The 20,449-nt window shown below is 40.0% G+C and overlaps 1 protein-coding gene across 1 annotated transcript in view; it reads right to left on the bottom strand.

Annotated features, from left to right (window-relative positions):
* Nucleotides 1-20,449, bottom strand: part of MLLT10 (MLLT10 histone lysine methyltransferase DOT1L cofactor) — a 206,813-nt gene that overhangs the window by 18,610 nt on the left and 167,754 nt on the right. The window contains exon 12 of the mRNA XM_065397985.1: nucleotides 19,483-19,661. Within this exon, the coding sequence (XP_065254057.1) occupies nucleotides 19,483-19,661 (179 nt within the window). The remainder of the gene's footprint in view (nucleotides 1-19,482; nucleotides 19,662-20,449) is intronic.

Genomic DNA, 20,449 nt, shown 5'->3' with positions numbered 1-20,449 from the left:
TAAGGGCAGGTAGACAACAGATGTCTCACAAATGCTTGGGTTCCTTACATCACAAGACGGCTGTGGAGGTCAAAAGGTCCACCTTCCAGCTCTATAGTTTAACTACACAGAGCCATATTTCCTTTGCTTTACTCTGTCATTAGTAAAACCTGCACACTATTTTGTTACTTCCTATTTTGATAGGCTTGGAAGCCTGGTGTTTTTTTGTTTTGTTTTGTTTTTATTTTAAAGAAAGCAAACAGCCATTACAAGTATGTTTTCTATACAATACGGGGCTCAACGAATCACAGTTTTGCCCTGACCCCATATAAGGAACTGTATTTTTGGCAGCTGGCCAGCTCTACTTACTGAAGAGCTCGTCAAAAGTTTGTATTCATTCATGTTGCTAACCACAACTCTGAAGGTCTTTGCTGGGACTTGTGCCAAACAAGCGAAAATGAACCCTTAAACAGATGAAGCTAAGGAGGCTGGCCAAAAACTTGCATAATCCAATGCAATAAAAATACCTTCCTCCCTTGGCTGTTTATACTTTCTCCCTTTCGAAGAACAGATCTGCCTTAAAACTGAGTTTTGGAAGCATACGATCACAAACAAAAATAATACTGCCAGTGCTAATAGAAGATATTTACATTAGCCTGAAAGAACACACTTTTTTCAGAATAAAAAATAGATTTTAAGTCTACGCTCTGGTGTTTACAGAAAAACAGATGCACAACCTGTGAGATTACATTAACAATAATCTTAGCATGAACCTGAATACGCAAATAAGCTTTTAAGAAGAAATGAAATGCTTATTTTTTTGAGATGTAAAAAAGAAGGTGAACAGCAGGGAAGTCAAGTTGCAGGACATTTTGACATATATAACTGCACACAAGAGACAAGAGACACATACTGGTTATTACAAGAAAAATATTACACAGTGTAAACTATGTCTCTGGAAAGAATCATACACTGCCATTAAGGTTTGGCTTTTAGCCAACGTATTAAACTTGATGAATGGACTTTTACAAATTCACACAACTGTTTCCAATGATGCTGTATTTACTATATACTGGTGAGAAATCATGGCCAGTACTTGTATTCAAGTTTTTCTGTTGTTGAGTATACTGTTAGAATAAACAAACATAAAATGTAGGAACAAGAAATTCTGTAAGACAATTGTCATTTTAATAGATTTTTTTTATAAGAACATAAATCACAAACGCTCACAGGTTCACCAAGTATGGAGAATCTGGCCCTTATTTCAAGGTTTGTAGAATATTTCCATTAGAATAAATCTGAAAAAGTTATAAGCCGTTTAAAATACTGTAAGTCTTTTCACTTACCTGTTTATGTGAATATGTCCCTGAAATGTAGTACATTAATTTCCACTAAGTTCAGTGACACTTACTGATGGAGGCAGGCAGCACTGAACCATTCCAGCTGTTTTCCTCAATAAACACCTATAGCATGACTCCAAATCGACTAGCATTATTTGTTAGTAGCCTTTCATTTTTCCTCTCATGCAAATAATAAGAATTACAAATTTCTGGTAAACACTTTCTCTGAAGCAAACGTTAATAAACAGAAAATTAACCAAAGGTATTATCTGCGCCTATACTTAAAAAAGACAAGACCAACAAGGTAAAACGCTGTATATTCCAAATTTAAGTTTAATTGAGGCAGTTATAAATTATATTAGTGTATTTCTACCCTTTAATCAATGTGAATTATGTTTTATTAGTTTTTAATTTTTGAAAGTTCAAACTGCTAGCATTTCAGGAGAGTGAGATTTTTAAAAAAATCAAGTCAAAAAGGTACACTACTCACTTCTGCTGCAGAGATTGGATTTCTGCCCCCATTATTCTCATTCTATTTAATTCACAGCAAGGTTAATAAAACTAAAGTAAAGTAGTATGTATAAGATTACAAATAAATGTATAATAGTGGCAGAATTGCCATAATCGGCAAAAACAAAACATGTTTAGTAGACTGAAATTAACAAAAAAATTCATAAGCAGAGCTAGATGAAATTAGTTAGAATGATCTACATATCTTGAAAGGAACAGCAAGTCTCGGCTGAGAAGCTATTAAAGCGCAAAACAACACACATCAAAGAAATTAAATGTTTGCTATGTGGGTTGACATACCAGATCAAAAGGATTGGCATGATTTGAACAATATTTAAGAGTCTGAGGTTTTTCACAAGTGGTGCTTCACTACCTACATATAAATCGTTGCTTACACTTTAAAAGAATATTTTAAGACTTCCTGTGACGTAAGCTAGAACTACAGAATTCCTAGTGACATCACACATCTTATGCAACTCCTCAAGAAAAAGCTCACTTTAATAGAACTGCTCAAATAGCTGGCGGTAAAACTTAGAACTCTATTTTTTTTATGAGGAGGGAAAACGTCAGGAATATGGATCTGAAAAGTATTACTATGTACGTGACGACTTCATCTGACAGGAAAGTAAGGAAGGTATTAGAGTACTGCATTATTTAAAGGTAAAATAGGAGCTTCACATTTCACTCAGTTGAAACAGGCTGTAGCAAGCATTTATTAAAAATGCGCAATCATCCTGTCAATACACATTAAGGTCACAGGATTGAAACAAGCTCTAAAATGCATCACTTTTAAAGCAGTAGCATTCTTTATTTCAGCTGATACTCTTTAACAGCCAACTTGCAACACATGGCTGAAATGTACTTTTACAAAATTTAAATAATAAATATTTATATTTAACTAAATATTTATTTTTAATGCCCAGAAAAAACAAATCTTACTCAAAATGATTTCAACAGATAGATTTAAGCCTAATTAGAGATATATTGTATTTTGATTTTATTTATGGAAAATTCAATAAAGGAGCAAAGCAACACAAGATGAAGATAGTTAATACACTATAATTCAAGGAATGATTGATTATAATAAGAAAAAATGACAATTCTAATTGGCCTCTGATGTATTTCTCCTATAGTAAAAAGGAAAGTCGTATATATTTTTAATTAAGTTTGAAAATTATTTGTACAAATCAACTAAATTGAATAAGTTACACAAATACCCTGTGAAATATTTTTAAGATATCAGCAGCACTGATGTTTCTTTGGAGTAAAGTCCAAAAGTATTACTTTACATAAAAATGAACAGAATTTATGAACAATAAAGTTTAATATTTTTTGCTAATTTTAGATTGTAGGACTGGAAATTAATTTAATTTTCCAGGAAAAAACAGTTTCTTGCCTAAAAAAAGTTACATGGAGCCAATGAAAGAAAATCAAAGGGAATACAAGGAACCCAATAGTTAGCTATATAAAATTTTTATCAGAAAGGTCTTGATAATCTGAGAACCCATGAGTGTGCACATTCCCCTATTTCTTTCAAGTTTTATGCCATGAAATATTTTCTGATAACAGGCCCCATTTCTGTCTGAGCTCCACACCAGTAAGGTTTTAATACTCAGCGTGTGATGAGAGATGAAACCAAGTGTGAACAACTTTCAGGTCCCATGAGTAGGCTGACTATTGAAGCTGTCAGGTTCAATTGCATCATTCCACATTATTCAATGCCCCAAACTGCTCCCTAATTGTTAGGGGCTTAACATATTCAAAACCATTGTTTAGGCTAATGCTGAAATGCCTACAGTTGAGTTTCCATAAAGAAGGGGGAGGGATTTAATTGTAGTTAAACCATTACTGAACTCTCCTTCATTCATGATAGGACAACAAGAATGGGCTGAACAACCAATTCCAAGACTGCTTCTTAATCGCTTTATATCTAATCAATACACTTCTTCCGTTTTGATTAAAAATATAATCATTGCTAATAGTTTCGTACCACAATATTTTGGTGATTCTTTAAAGTAAATTGAAGATAATTTCATTGCCTATTTTAGCCCAGAGATATTGGTCATTAAATGAGGGATGGAATTTTTCTTTAAAATAAAAATTATTTATTCTTACTTAAGTTGCCCGTGTGCCTCAAATATGAACAGCAAAATAGTATATTTAAGGCCATAATAGTATGGTCTAATTCTGTTATTTTTTCACATATTTAATGCAAGTCTTGTGACAGAAAATACTCATAACCATGTCATGATGTCCTGTTTTATATGAATTATAGCAACCATGCTGACCAGTCAATACTAATCATGTTTCAGCAAACTTTCTAAAGGAAAAAACTCTACACAAAACCATGTTGTAGGATTTTCAAAATACACAGTAATTAAAAATAAAGTGCATATTAGTTTTGTCTTTGATTTGGAAGACATTGCAAAATTTCTGGTACAAAAAGAATATTTCCATTTCAAGTACTGTAATCTAGATTTAACAGTGGAAAAGAAAGGAATAATAGAGGCAGCAGTTTATCAAGCTTCACCCAAAACTGGTATCTTGAAATGTGTAGATGTAGACTGATACCAGTTGAAATTTGCTTTTGGGGCTACCTGCTCTTTTCCCTTTTTTAAAAGGTATGATAAAACAATGTATGTGACTGTTATAACCCTCTTGTTTTACAAATTTCAACAATAAATTTGGCACCAGATTACGATTGGCTCTCTGACAGCATACGGGGACCAGCTATAATTTCACTAGGCAATGAACCCTCTGTTCCATGTTATTAGTGGCCCTACCCCCTTCCAGTTCTGCTAGCTCCACACCATACCATTTAAAGGGTGGTTAAATTGCTGCTGTAGCAGCATACACTCCCAGGGAAACCCAGAATAAATTTTGGCTGAGTCAGACAGAATTACTTATGAGGTACTTGCTGCAATACATCACTTCTGGAACTCCTCACCACAAGTGAGGGATATGTTTTAAAGGCACAATCTAGAACTAAACTTTCTGTGGAAAAAATGCTCAGTCAAACTTTCTAGTGTTTTTCTGATAGCCAGAAACACAGCTGGGATTCGAAAACCAAAATTAGAAAAACGTTCAATGCAGTTAAATGCTTCAACATTTATTTCCTAGAGTCACCATATCAACATTCCAAATGCATGAAGTAATGTAGGACATATAAATAATAGAAAGTGTCTACTGAACTGCTTTTGGACTGAAACTTGTGATTCCGCTGAAAACCCAAGGCCAACACTTCCATTTGTCTTCTTTCAATTTTCATACGGTTTTCACAATAAACATTAAAACAATGCATCTTATTGCTTCTTCAGTGCAAGAGCCCACAGCACTACTGGTGACTGAAGGTGGGGACAGCACGAACTTCCTACAGCAAATCCCACTTTATCCTAGGGTGATCAGACAGCAAGTGTGAAAAATCGGGACGGGGGTGGGGGGTAATAGGAGCCTATATAAGAAAAAGACCCCAAAATCGTGACTGTCCCTATAAAATCGGGACATCTGGTCACCCTACTTTATCCAATCACTTCTATGTCAGCAGAAGGAAACAAATCAAACACCTACTGTAGCCTTTAGTTATTCCCGCTCTGAAAGAAATATCCTGGCCCTTACTCAAGTGCTTCAAAGCCCGTAAACTTTTCCATCAATGGCAAAACTAACATTTTATTAACTGGGCTGACCGATCCATAGGAAAATTTCAACAAGCAAGATTTTTCACTATTTAATTATTTGAAATAAAACAATTTGACTAGAGAATTCTATTAGAACATGCTAGACAAATGAAAATAGAAGAATCACAGAAGAAGTCTCATACTAATTTAGAAGTGAAAAAGACAACTTCTCAACCAAGAAGGACAATTCCATTGGTGTGCAAATTAAAATATAGATCAGGTTTTAAGTATATGCAAACTGTGAATATTCCTTCAGTATTATGATTTTAAATAATTAAACTACTATATTGATTTTTAGATCAACACAGAGAAGGCAAGTAATTTAAGTAACTGTAACCACGATGAAGATTCTATCTATAAAAACAGATAACCAAATGCTGGTTTTAAGAGAAATCAATTGTTTTGATTAAATTTAGGCATAAATCTTTCAATTAAATGGAAAAAAAAAACCCTACCCTTCAAACAAAAGCACTCAAATACTCTCTCTGAGAGGCAAGAATGAATACAACTGGGAACCACAGTGGGATTTGAAAGGCAAAATGAAAAATTAATGGCACACCTACAGAAACTAATTTATACCTCTGCCCACTGTACAACAAGGGCACATCAAATCATTAAAAACCACAAGGGTAGACGTTCTTCTATCTTCCAGTAATGTGAAACATCTATAATCTCAACTGTATTACTGGTTTACTGATCTCTTCTATGTTAACTAAACTGGATATTCTGTAAATTATTCATTAATTCAACTCTAATTGTTTAACAAATGGGCAAATTAACTATAACAATATTTAATTTTGAAATATCACATAAGGGTACAAACTCTTTTAGAGTAGAACTTACATAATTTTTCAAAATGAGGGCCTACAGGTATAAGATTCCGGGGATTCACCATCTCCTTCACAACCTAAATAATGTTGAGCTTTCATTCAGAGTAAGATTCTGGATTCCCTTTTACGTCAATTTGTTTCCTATTCCTTCCACTTCACTACCTCATGGCAGTTAACCAATTTGATTGTGATAATATCAAACTTAAAAGAAAATTAGTCTTCCTTAAAACCAAGAACCTATATATTGGAAATCCCAAATTAATTCTTTATCCTGGCTGGCACCAGACAGCAGGATTTGATTTAGCAATAAAATCATTATCAAAATTATATTTTGCAGTAGTCTTATTTTCTTAATGTGGGTATTCCAAAATCAACCAACTTGATCCAAGGTAACTACTAATGCTACAAATAACCTGTAATTTAAAAAAAAAACCTTATTCATAATTATTCCATAATAATATCAAAATATTAGTAGTAATGAGTGAGCTGGTTTTTCAATAAACATTGGTATTTTAAATTCCTAAATAAAGCCCAGTACTCTTTGTTGTTATTCAAATGATGAAACAAACATCCGCAATAATCAAGTCCAAGGAATAACTGCTCTCTGAAGGATGCTTTCAAAATACACTACATTTTATATGTGGCCTGTAAGCACTTTGCATCAGAAATGAACTTTGAAGCTTGAAACAAAGGGTTCACTATACAAAGTGATGTACAATATTCTGAAAGTCACACCTAAACATTCAATTTCACCTAAATATTTTTGTTTTCTTTCACTGCATATAGACTAGAAACTTTCACATTTTTCACATTCAACACCATCACTATTGTCTCAGGCAGCTAAATTGAAGTAGTGCTACATTCAGTTCAACCAAGAGGTCAATGTGCCTCAGTTGCCTGGAGACTGATGGTTGCTACAGCAGCACCAGATAAGCCAAGCTAAATAAGCTTCAGCTTGAAGGCAGAAAGCATTTACTGCTAGACTGAAACACAAATGCAGTTGGCTCAGCATGCAGCAGTGTGCAAAATCATGCAAGTGCCTATCAGTCTAGTTGCATGTTCATATAAATATGTGAAGTCCATCTTATTGAAACAAGAAGAAAATATAAATGGTAAAGATTTTAATTGGACCAAATACTGGATTACTTGCAACTATGATTCCTTTGTTCTTCTAGTTGAGTCACATGTTACAAGGAATTTTCCCTCTGGCTGTAAATTCCTCTTCCACCCTACTCTTCCCCACACCCACACCCAAAATCCTCAGTCATAATGAACGAGAAGAAAAAGTCTTACCTAATTTTGCCTGGAAGTAATCAACAATTAATCAAAACAGGTTTGAAATAATGAACAAATAAATTCATACTGAAAATCTTATTAACATGACAGTTTCTTAACATCACTGACTCATGTAAAATCTCCTGAAGTTTAAATATAATTCGATCAGATAAAAATGTGCTTTGTTGTGTTTGGGAGGGAAGTCACTATCTTGCACTTTCATTTCCTCATAATGCAGAAATCCCTCCTCTCTCATTGTAGAGGGATGATGAGAAATGCCTTCTAAATCAGTCAACATTACCTCCACTATAGAATGATACAAGGCATTCCCCCTTTACCATAAACGCTCTCATCCCCTCAAGGCCTAGGAACTGAGGACAGAGTTCAGGACCTGACATCTGATTCCCCCATATGGCAGTGTTTTGGGCTGCCACTAGACATTCAGATCAGCCTGAATATTAACAATTTAATTTCCCAGATAAAGACTATGTCAAACCGGAGTTAAGGTTGAGTACAAAGCAGTAATTTACGGGTAAAAACATGACAGAGATTTTATAGTTACACCAGAAACAAACACTACAAACACAGGAAATAAAGAGGAAAGGTTAAATTTAGAAGAAATCCAAACAAGTTTATACATGGAAATGCAGAGTTAAGGCACCCAAACCTTAACTCTGCCCTGCTGCGACGCTATACAAGAACCATACAATTATGATTACATTACAGCATAATAGTGTCTGTAATCCCAGATAAGATTAAAAGGATTTAAAAAAAAAAATCTTTTGCTCATGATATTTCTGCAGGGTCGAGTTAAGGCGGTGCTTTAACTGTGCTCTGTATTTCTACATGTTGACCTAAATTCTGGCTCTTCCTGTAGAGTAATAGCATTTGCTGACACCACCATATCTGGAAATACTGGTAGGAAAATAGAAACATGAGAATTGCCATACTGGATCTATCAGTCTAGTCCAGTATCCTGTTTCTGACAATGGTCAGCACCATATGTTCCAGAGGAAGGTCCAAGAACCCTCCTAATTTCTAATAGAGTTTAGCTTCAACCCTAAACTATAATGTGTAATCTAGCCTCTAAACTTTGTTAGCATTAATTATTACAACATTGGATATTCTTATTATCCATACCTGCTCTGGGGATTATTCAGAGTTGTAGTATGAATGAGACTGTCATCTCATTTCAATCCTGCCTCTGCAATAGAGCTCCTATGTAATGCCAGGCAAATCATTTAAACCAAGCTTTTCACAGATGACCACTAAGTGCATGTTCCTCATTTTCTGGGTGCCCAACTTGAGGTACCTAGAATTCTAAATGAAGTCAATGAGACCAGTGCTCTGAACAAATAACGTTCTATAAAATGCTATGTTCTCTGAAAAATCAGGCCATGGGCATTTCAAACTGGACACCCAAAATTAGTGGATACTTTTGACATTAGCGTCTCTGTGCCTTATTTCCCCATCTGTAAAATGGGAATAATGCCACCATCATTCCTCTCATAGGTGCTGTGAAGATAAATTCATTAATTTATGTGAAGAACTCAGATGTTCAGATGAGCACCACAGAAACCCCCCCAAGGAAATTAATTTTGTACTCAGAGCAGGAAATAAATGATGCAATAAATAATGCATGGGGCCACACACTGAATGATGAGAATAAAATGAAATATTGCATAGCTGCTCATTCAGTAAGCACTGTCCATCCTGTACATTAAATGAGACAAGGCCCTGTGGAAAAAATAGTCTGAGATTATGTAATTAAAGATATGCATATGCATAATGCATATGCAGAAAGGAGCCAAATTAAGGTTGCCTGGGCAACCTTAATTTTGGCATTTTCTAACTTCTGAGTGCTTGGCTTTGCAACCTTAATGCTCCTTCAGTGCATTTTCCCCTCTGTAATATTATACGAAATGACAACGAAGAACTCACTCTTCACCGTGTCAAAAATCTGTGCATAGCTTTGGTCATGGAGTATCATGCATTCAATCACTCCTTTGCCCCTTCATCTGCCTGGCAAGGGCAATATATTAATGGGAACTCTGAGCTGAATCATAGAATATCAGGGTTGGAAGGGACCTCAGGAGGTCATCTAGTCCAACCCCCTGCTCAAAGCATGACCAATCCCCAACTAAATCATCCCAGCCAGGGCTTTGTCAAGCCTGACCTTAAAAACCTCTAAGGAAGGAGATTCCACCACTTCCCTAGGTAACCCATTCCAGTGCTTCACCACCCTCCTAGTGAAAAAGTTTTTCCTAATATCCAACCTAAATCTCCCCCACTGCAACTTGAGACCATTACTCCTTGTTCTGTCATCTGGTACCACTGAGAACAGTCTAGATCCATCTTCTTTGGAACCCCCTTTCAGGTAGTTGAAAGCAGCTACCAAATCCCCCCTCATTCTTCTCTTCTGCAGACTAAACAATCCCAGTTCCCTCAGCCTCTCCTCATCACAACACTCATCTTAAGAGGTGTTTCAAGCATTTTGTGATTACTTCCAGATTTGGGATGGAGGGGGGAATCTCAAACACAGACCTCTTTCCCAAATGAGAGAACACACAATGCCTTTAGTACTGTTCCGGAGGAGGCAGACATGCTGGCACTTTCACAGATACCTTACAATACAACCTCAGAATTACGAACACCAGAGTTACGAACTGGAAGTGGAAGTACGCAATCAGACAGCAGCAGAGACCAAACAAAACAAAAAAACAAATACAGTACAGTACTGTGTTAAACATAAACTACTAAACAAATAAAGGGAAAGCAGCATTTTTCTTCTGCATAATAACATTTCAAAGATGTATTAAGTCAATGTTCAGCTGTAAACTTTTGGATGAACCACCATAATGTTTTGTTCAGAGTTACGAATATTCCTGAGGTCTTCATAACTCTGAGGTTCTACTGCTGTACTTCTGGATGGACACAAATACTCCCTGTATGTCTTTGGCTCCAATTGCTTTATTACCAAGGTTTTTCAGGAAAATCAAATAGGACCAAGCCTGTGATACTAATAGTTTCAACTTGGACTTGACAGTTTTGATTCTGAAGGTCTTAGAATATTTTTATACAAAGAAGCCTATATGGTATGTCTTACAAATGTTTGTATTAAAAAGAGATGTAAAGCTGCTACTTAGAGTTCAGATATTTAAAGTGGAGGTCCATTTTGAAAGAGCAATCCGGCACTCTTATTTAACTAGATCTCCTCAGACCCACCTTCTTTGGGGATTGTATCTGCCAGTTAATCTCCTAATACTGCCAAATACTCAAAGAAAGTTTACTCAAATAAAAATATACAACTCGTAGTAATTATGTTTGTACACTTCCCTCTACTAAAAAATTACAGAGCAGTGTTGCAGGTACAGAACGGCTACTATTTCCTCCTAAGAGTTGGCTACATTTCAGCAATGACTGATTAAGCCTATATAGAATTCTATTATTTTTTTAAGGATGAAAGGCATTCTATACATTATTGAATCATGGCTTTTGTTTTCCATAGTTAAGGTTGAATTCAGTTTTGCATTTAAAACAGGGATTCAACCATTTTGTTATACAATACAGCATAGCTCCTCAAAATTACAGTACTTACAGTACTTAATTACAGTAATTACAGAAAAGAATTAATTTTCTGATAGTTTAGGAGTTAAAATTAATTTGAAAATGGTTGATTTAAGAAATTTAGCATCCTGTGTCAGACTTTTTTTGTCCCAGGTCACCTTGCTAAAGAAATAGGATAGACTCCTCAAACTTCCCGTAGAGTTAACACTCACTGAAATCTGATGCATGGCTACACTTTAAATATTTTTTTTATTTTAGGATTAATAGGTTTTTTCCCTTTAATCATTTTTACCATTATTTTTCATAACTGAAATATTCTTCTTCAGCAGGACTGATGAATAATGTTCTGCTACAGACAAATCTATGAAGTGCCCTCGTTCAAAATGGCTGACATCTCCTACTGTTCTCAATTGGAGTAAAGCCACCAGTTTCCCTTAATCAAAGACACACACTTTCAAAATGTTGATGTCCTTCCATTATTCCCAATGCAAGTAAAGTCAAACTGCCCTCAGGGAAGATGGTGGCCCTTGACAGTAAAAGTGTTAAAAGCACCTGTGATCCCAGTCAAGACAAAACTTACAGGAGAGGTCAGTCCCCCCTTACTAGGTTGTTATCTCTGAAGCTCAGTGATGAAAACCCCAGCTAATATGTTCATCCATTGTTGCTAGATGCAAAGCTAGATACAGGAAAGTGGGGGCAACCTCTCTTCCCCAACAATTTTTTTAAAAATGAACTGCTGGGAGAGATGGAGCCATCCTCTCTCTTTCCAGCTCTCTGTGCCCTCTCACTAAGCCTGTGCCTGGGAATGAGAGAGAGGGGGAAGTGAAACCCTATGAGCATCCCTTTCTATGTGCATGAGAGGCTGTGGACAAGGTGCAGGGAGGGGAAATGGGGAAGGAGGATCTTCCCTAAAGGGGCTGGAGTTGCAGCTAGTAGCTGTCTCTCTTTCACTTCTTTCCTTCTACCAGTTGCTCAGTTCAGGGCAGCACAGTAGGGAAGTGGGAGAAGAAAAGGGAACTAGGAAAAAAGCAAACAGAGCAGCTTGGAAGGAAGGAGCAGGGCTCATGCAAAAGCTTTAGGGGAAGGAAGAAGATTCACTGCTGCAACCATCCTGACCGGAGGAGTGAAGACAGTCTGCTGTGTAATATTCTTAAAGAAGATTACTTTCAGTTGCAAGCCACATTTTGTGAGGGATCATGGGTAAGGCTGTGTGTCTATCACGGAGGTCGCGGAAGTCATGGATTCTGTGACTTTCCGTGACTTCTGCAGCGGCCAGTGCAGCTGGCTCTGGGGCTGCCCAAGCAGCCTCTGGGCCAGATGCACTGGCTGCTGTGGCACAGTCTCAGGACACACACTGGCACACACTCCCCCCCACCCCGGCCAATGGGCGCTGCAGAGTTGGCACTCATAGTGGGGGCAGTGCACGGAGCCCCCCTGGCCTTCCCTCCCCTAGGAGCTGCAGGGACATGCTGGCTGCTGGGAGCTGCGCGGAGCCAGGTATGGAGCCTGCCAGCCCTGCCAACCCTCCCCGGCAGCACCAGCAGGGATCCCACAGCACCAGCAGGGGTCTCAGTCCCCTGGCCCAAGGTTTAGTTAGGGGTATATAGTACAAGTCAATGACAGGTCACGGGCCATGAATTTTTGTTTACTGCCCGTGACCTGTCCATGACTTTTACAAAAAATACCCATGACTAAAACGTAGCCTTAATCATGGGCCTTGAACCTGGGCCTGCAGGTCCTCAGGTAGTGCTCAGACCACAGCCACAACCCAGCAGCTCACCTAACTGACTGGAGAAAGGGGCCAGTGAAGCTCTAGTTTGCAAAGGGCCCCAACTACAAAGCTCCTGGCGGGGGGAGACGTCCAGCCCCACCAATTTTCTGGGAAGTTCTACTTAAACCAGAAAAAGGTACAGGAAGTCGTCCTAGTGACCAAAGAAATCCTTGGCTGGCTCTACTCCAGACCCTGCCTACTTGCTTGACTCCTGAGCCCTGCCTTCCCACCTGTTCTTGGTTCCTGCCTCCCAGCCTGTTCCTGGTTCCTGTCTTTCTTATCCCAGACCCTAGTCTGTTTCCGCTTCCCGCTTTCATGCATCGCTTCAGGTACCTGTTCCTATACCCTATACCTAATGCTAACTCCGGCTTCAAATCCTGGCTTGATTCCTAATTTTGTCTCTGGTTCTGACCTGTGACTTGGCACCTGACTGTGTCTCCAGCTCTAACCATTGGCTTGGCACTTAACTCTGATCCCAGCTCCAGGCTCCTGACTCTAAACATTAGACCTGACTACCCATGCCCCACTCTCTACACATCTCCTGTAGCTGCCTTACAGCTTTGCTTACTGGGAGATGCCTGCTGACGATGAAACTGTAGGTGCAATAAAATGTCTGCTGTATGCTGAAGACCTGGTCATGCTATCACCTACAAAAAATGGCCTCACAGAGAAATTTACTTCTAGAAACCTACTGCAATAAATGGACCCTACAGGTTAATTTGGAAAATAGTCCCTGAACTACCAAAATAGAATCAAATTTTATTACAGAGACATGGAGCTTGAACACATACTAAAATTACACATTCCTACATTTCATAATAAATGCATCAAGGCACTTCAGACTGGTTACAAAAGCATTAAAAGAAAAAGGTCAGTGGATCTTCTATGTTATAAAGAAACCACTAGATACATACAATCTCCCTAGTAAAACTACTGCTAAAATTATTTGACAGTACAATCATACACTGACTGGGATAACACTCCAACAGAAAATCTACAACTGCAGTTCTACAAATCCACCCATATGCACAGGAACTCCAGCAACAATGACTACAGACCAGAACTGGGCTGATTTCCCCCATTTAATCAACATACAGAAAAGAATAGTTAACTTTTGATTCCATCTCAGCCAAAACAGCAAACACTCCCTTTCACAACAAAGAACTAGAGCAATGGTTCTCAACCCCGTGGCCCATAGGCAACTTACAGTCCAATCAGCACACAGCTGCGGCCCATGTGACATCCTCAGGGCCATACAAGTAGTATATATATTGTGTGGATGTGGCCCTGCATAACATACAGACTGAGCTACATATGTGCCCCACAATGGAAAATAGGTTGAGAACCACTAAACTAGAGGATCAAAAAGTAAATCTAAATTCAATGGCAAAAAAACTCATTAATGCAGAGTTTAGTTTTGCTGGGGGTATGTCATCCCCTTGCAGATTGCTGAGTTGAGTAAAACTCAAACTTCTGAAAACCAGGAAGTGCAGAGTTAAGGTTGCCCCCTGCAGCTGCCTGGGTCGGGGGTCTCCAGAGCTCTTGGCCTCTGCAGGTGATGAGGTGACCCCCAACCTCTCAGCCATGGTGGCAGGGGGAGGAAGGAAGGACCCAGCAGGCAGCGGGGGACCCCAGAGCTTCCAGCCGCTGCAGGTGCTGAATCCTCCTTCATTCCCATTTTGTCAGGGATATTTTTAGCATAAGTCAGGGACAAGTCACAGGCTTCTGTGAATTTCTGGTTATTGCCCGTGACCTGTCCATGACCTTTACTAAAAAATATCTGCAACAAAATATTAGCCTTAGTCATGACACAACCTAACATTAGTGGCAATCTTGTGCCATTATAATGAAATTATGATCTACTTATATATCTGTTCCCTGGGTCTAACAATTATAACTTCCTGACCAATGGAGCACAAACAATCCTGCTCAATACCAAAAAATACTTAAGATGTCAGAGCATCAGTATACTAATCACTGAGAAGATAACAACAAATAAAAAAAGCAACATGCTAGACTTCTGCAGATCCCCGTACAAAACTATCAAACAACCTCATCATAGTAAAATGTGAAAAACTAAGGCAGACTCTGCAAATACAGAATCAATTATCACAAACTAGAGGTGCAAACCAACAGATATAAAGCACAGTTTAAAGTCAGAGGAGCAACTGTGTAGCCAGTATGACAAAGAAGAGATGGTGACAGAGACTATTTGTACTTCACTGTCCAAATGCAAAGAAATGCAAGAAAGCTTATTTCCTCACATTAACAGGAATCAAAAAACTTCTCATCAGAAAGTGAGAAGGAAAAATTGTGCCTGACTTTGGGATAAAGGAAAGACAGCAGCATGGTACATCCTACATAGTAACTTGCCACTGGATGAAGAATGGACAGCAATGACAAACAGACACACAGCAGATCAACCCTCAAAACACACTGTGTATACCTGTCTTAAGTGGTCGTATCCATCTCTGACAGATACCCGAGGGGTCTGTCTTTTTCTTATATTTTGGTAACAGTTGAATAGCTTGTCATGCCAATAAAGTCTCATTGAATGTAAATGTATAGTACAAGGAGCAGAGGCCAAGCTAAGGAAAGCAACTGGGAGGTGTGAGATGGTATACCAACCCTACACTAGACCAGGAGGGGTTAAAGAGGCCTGTGCGTGTAATCAGCTTTGCCTTCCAACACCTGCAGTAATTGTCAATCCTGGAGAGAGGAGGTAAAAGAGGAAAAGCCAAGCTTAATGGGGGTTGGCTGGGAGAGTGAAGGATGATCAGCTGGAGCTAAAACCCTTGGGGCAGGTAGGCCTGGTGCAGAACCTTTTTGTTTCTTTTGTTCCTCAACTAGATTGGATCCCCTTTCTTTTGGATCCTGCAAGAGTCAGCTAGGGAAGAGATATGAGAAATGCCTACCTAAAGGCCACTGTAGGAAGCAGCCCAGGGACACAGCAGAGAGTCTGAACGAACTCTGCTTCATTCAAGGTCTCTGGGCTGGAACCCAGAGTAGAGAGCAGGCCTGGTTCCCCTACCAGCTTGTGTAGGATGGGAGCATGAAGACCACAGAGCCAAGGGCTGACAGTCCTAAACGCCTGAAGTTGGTCCAAACCTCTGGTGTGAGGCCTCCAGACCAGTGGCACATTGTACTTGGGTTTTCCCGGAAGGGGCAGGACTAAAAGTGACCCGGCCAGAGGGCTGAGTTACAAGAGGCAGCAGACCACTGCAGGGCTGGAAGGGCAGTCAGAACGAGATACAAAGGAGAGCCTGCTACACCATGCACAGCCACTGGAGGCATGGTGGCCAGTGAGTCATATTGTCTACAAATGGCAGCAGAAACAGAAAAGAGGAGGTGGTGGTGGTGGTGGTGGTGGTGGGGGGGGTGGGGGGGGATGCAAGAGTTGTTCCAAGTGATAAATTTTCAAATAAACAATGAGTCTGGAAAGTTTTAGACACTTTCTGGTGAATTTTAAGTTATTTTCTCAATCTTTTTCTCTCACTCTTTTAAAAAATAACTAAAATATTCACCAGAATGCACGCACAACTACTGACAGGTGAATGAATGGTGAAGCAGCTGATCAATAATTTTTATCTTTAATATTTAGGGCCCTACCAATTTCATGGCTGTGAAAAACATGTCACGGACTGTGAAATCAGCCCTCTCCCATGAAATCTGATCTCCCCTGCTGCTGGGAGCCTGGGGTTCCTAGCTGCTAATCTAGCCACGCTGGGGAGGGACAGTTGTCGTCCTTCCCCTGCACAGCCGCTCTTGGTGGGGAGATCAGACCCACATCCAGAGGCAGCGCAGAAATGAGACTGATAGACTCTCACTTGTGCACTGCGGCAGCCCAGGAGCTGGGCTCCGGGCTTTTTTTCCCCTCCCACTTCTGCTGCAGTTCCAGGTACTGAGCTCGGGGCTTTCGGGGCTTCCTCCCACAGCGGCTTCTGACAGGCAGAGGGCTTTTGCTCCTGGCAACAGCAGCCTGGGCTCTTTCCCCCTCCTGTTCTGCTGCAGGTGCCATGCCCAGGGCTTCCTCCATTGGGGGCTTCCGCTCCTGGCGGCTGCAGCTGGGGCAGCCTGGGCTCGGGGCTTCTGCCCCCTGCTACTCCAGCCAGGGCAGCTCAGAGCTTCTCTTCCCCTCCACCCCCTCACTACCGGGGCAGCCTGGGCTCTGGGCTTCTCCCCTCCCCTCCCACCTCGGCTTCTGCCGTAGCTCCGGGCACTGAGCTCTGGGCTTCCTTCCCCGGCAGTTCCTCCAGGGGCTGTGGGCTTGCGCTCCTTCCAGCCTCGGCCAGGGCAGCCCAGGCTTGGGGTGTCCACTCATGAGCTGCTCCAGCCAGGGCTCTGGACAGCTGGGGCTCAGGACGTCGTCCACCCCCGAGCCACTCCAGCCAGGGCAGCCCGGGCTCGGGGCATCCACCTCCAAGCCGCTTCAGCTGGGGCTCAGGGCAGCCCAGATTTGGGGGTTGAGCCCCCTACCATTCCAGCCGGGGCTCAGGGCTTTTGGCCCCCTGCCACTCCAGCTGGGGCAGCCCGGGCTCGGGGCGTCTCCCCTCTGCCGCTCCAGCCAGGGCTTGGGGCAGCCCGGGCTCGCGGCTTCTGCCCCCCTGCCGCGGCTCGGGGCTTCTTCCCCTGTGGCTCCTGCAGGGGCTTGGAGTGACCCGATAGGGGCTTCTACCCTGGGGCTTTTTCCAGGCCTGGGGCATTCATTTTTCCTAGGGGCTCGCAAATTGCCTGGGGGCACCTACCTTAATCTGTCTCTGGCATGGACTACAAGCTAGGAACCCTTGGCTGGGGTGCTCCCAGGAATATGGGGCAGATCCTACCCACACCTCCACCTCTGGGAACCTCCTCTAACTGCTGGGAGGGTACTGCCCTCAGAGCCCAGCTCTGAAGACAGCATAGAAGTGAGGGTGGCAATCTTGGGAACCCCCCTACAACAACTTTGCAACCTGATCAAATTTTGGGTAAGCCCCCCCCACGGTTACAAAACTGTGAAATATCAGATTTAAACATCTGAAATCATGTAACTGACCAATTTTAAAATCCTCTGGCCATGAAATTGACCAGAATGGACTGTGAATTTGGTAGGGCCCTATTAATATTCATTGTGTTGTCCCATGCCTTATTTACTGCATAACCTCTGAACCCTGCACTGATTAAACAGTTTTTGTTAGAGCTGGTTGGAAATTTTTCATCTGACTGATTTTCCGACAAAAAATGCCCTTTTTGCAAAACTTAAATTTTCCGCAGGAAATTTCCCACTCTTCTGCCCAAAGTGAAATTGACACAAGTTTTCCAGGAGGGCTGCTGAGGCTGAGTGTCCTGGCTCTCAGCCTCCTCCCCAGCTCCAGGGTTGGAAAAGCAGAAACCTTTCAGCCTCCGTCCCAGCTCTAGGGCCAGAGTCTGAGTGCTCAGGCTCTCTGAATCTTTAGCCCCAAGGCTGGGGAAAGGCTGCTAGAGTTTGGGGAAGGCTGAGTGACTGGGCCTTCTAACTGTATTATCTGTATTATCCTTGTTTTACAGATTGGGAACTGAGGAGGTAGTATGATTATGTAATTAAATACTACTAAGGAGTAAAATAATTAATTTTGGAATTTCCTAACTTGTTAACATTTCACTTTGCAAACTTTATGTTCTTCTAATTCAACTTTTTGTATTGAATTTCCACGTTGTGCGTGTGGTGTTGTGGGGTTTTTTTGTTTGTTTTTTGTTGTTGTTTTGTTTTTTTTAAGGAAACTGAAAAACAAGACATTCAAGCACGTGCATCAGTTTATCTGCCTGACAATGCTGAATGAAGGGATTTTGAGATTCTGTGTTTGGCTTTCAAGGGGAGTGTAGGTTAGTGCTTAAACAAGGAACCAAAAGCTATCACCCTTGGATTCCATTTAAAAACAACAGCAGCAGTGCTCTGTATTTACACAGTGGTTATTCACTAGGGGGTCTCAAAGCACTGCATGAAGATGGGTATGCAAAAATAAAATTGTTTATTGTCTAACACTAATGGCCATAATACTTTTCATTAATATGTTTATCTTATCAATTGTCTGCATTGTGTAATTTCTGATTTATAGTCATTGCTATGAACTACCCTCCTTTTCCCCATTTGTAAAATATATTGGGTTATTTTATTTTATTATTGCTGCTTTCACTCCCTTCCCTTCTCAACCAGGCATAGCCTTCTTTTCGGATTGCAGAATTGTGGCATTTTGGGCAGCTAGTAAAATATTTTTAAACAACTCCTACTCATCATTCAGATTAAGTATTTCCTCCCAATCACTTTTGCTCATAATAGTTTTCAGCTCTGGGAAATTGACCTCTTAGAGGGCCAAATGTTATAGGCAGGGCTGGTGGCAATGCCTGTTATTAAGGTTGTCAGATGCTTCCCATTGTACGACCCTGTTTCCAGTTGCTTTTAAATTCTCCAATTAGAACAATTTGGACTGAAATTTTCCAAGCTGAGAAATCTTTAATTCTTTTAAACTGAAAAACAATTTGTAATAATATTTTTACCCACCCAAATGCCTGTGATGATTTACCTGAGTTGTAGCAACAACAGTAGTTACAGAAGGTGTAGCTGAAGGTGACAAAGACCCCACTTGCTGCAAGTGACCAGAAGCCTGCTGAGGTAAATGAGAACTGGAAACGGGAGTGCTAGATCCTGAGCCAGATACTGCATTAGGAAATGATACTGCTACATCATTGCTGCTATAAATACCTGGAAAAAAAAAAAAGTTTTATATAAAATTTCTCTCTTGTATTCATTAGAAGACGTATATTTACTACAGAAAATTAATCTAGCAAGTTAACTAAAAAAAGCTGAAGTCAAGATTATTTAATGCACATTACAGAAAATTACTGTATTAGGATTTCAAACACAGTGATAGAAATATTCTAAACTCCAGAATATTTCAAATGTCTAAGAAACACTTGTTCTGATTTAATAATATTTTTTTCTAAAATATGTGTGACAGATCAATATAGCTTTTGTACACCATATAGAATACATCTAGATATTAGCACTACCACAATTTGCTGCTAAAATGCTTGCTTTCAAGTGAGCCAGTAATCAGTTTACTACTCCAATGAGCTATAGTCCAAGTTGAAATGGATAAAGAATTGCGTATTGTATTGTGCAACTGAAAATAAATAATTTAAATGAAAAATGCTTTTCTGAAAATAAAAAATAACCATTATTGTACTACATATATCATTTTAAAAAACACAAATGTTGTAAGAGCATTCTTGAAGTTTAAGAAGGGTTCTTGTGTATTTTTAAAATAAAACTGACAGACAAGTCTGAGCACAGAGTAGTCAGATTTGATGGGAGAAGTGGTGCTATTCCATATACTCAAAAACCCAAATGCCACAGAGACTTCAAGAAAAGACACCAAATGCTGCAAGACTCGTGATTAAATCATGAGAATTGGCATCTCTGTGAATGTTAATGTTCCCATAAGAAGTCTTTGGCAATTGGGAGGAAAGAGATTGGGTCTGGAATTTTCT

Source organism: Emys orbicularis, chromosome 2, assembly GCF_028017835.1.
Source record: "Emys orbicularis isolate rEmyOrb1 chromosome 2, rEmyOrb1.hap1, whole genome shotgun sequence".
NCBI lineage: Eukaryota > Metazoa > Chordata > Testudines > Emydidae > Emys > Emys orbicularis.
This window is presented reverse-complemented; position numbering and strand designations above follow the sequence as displayed.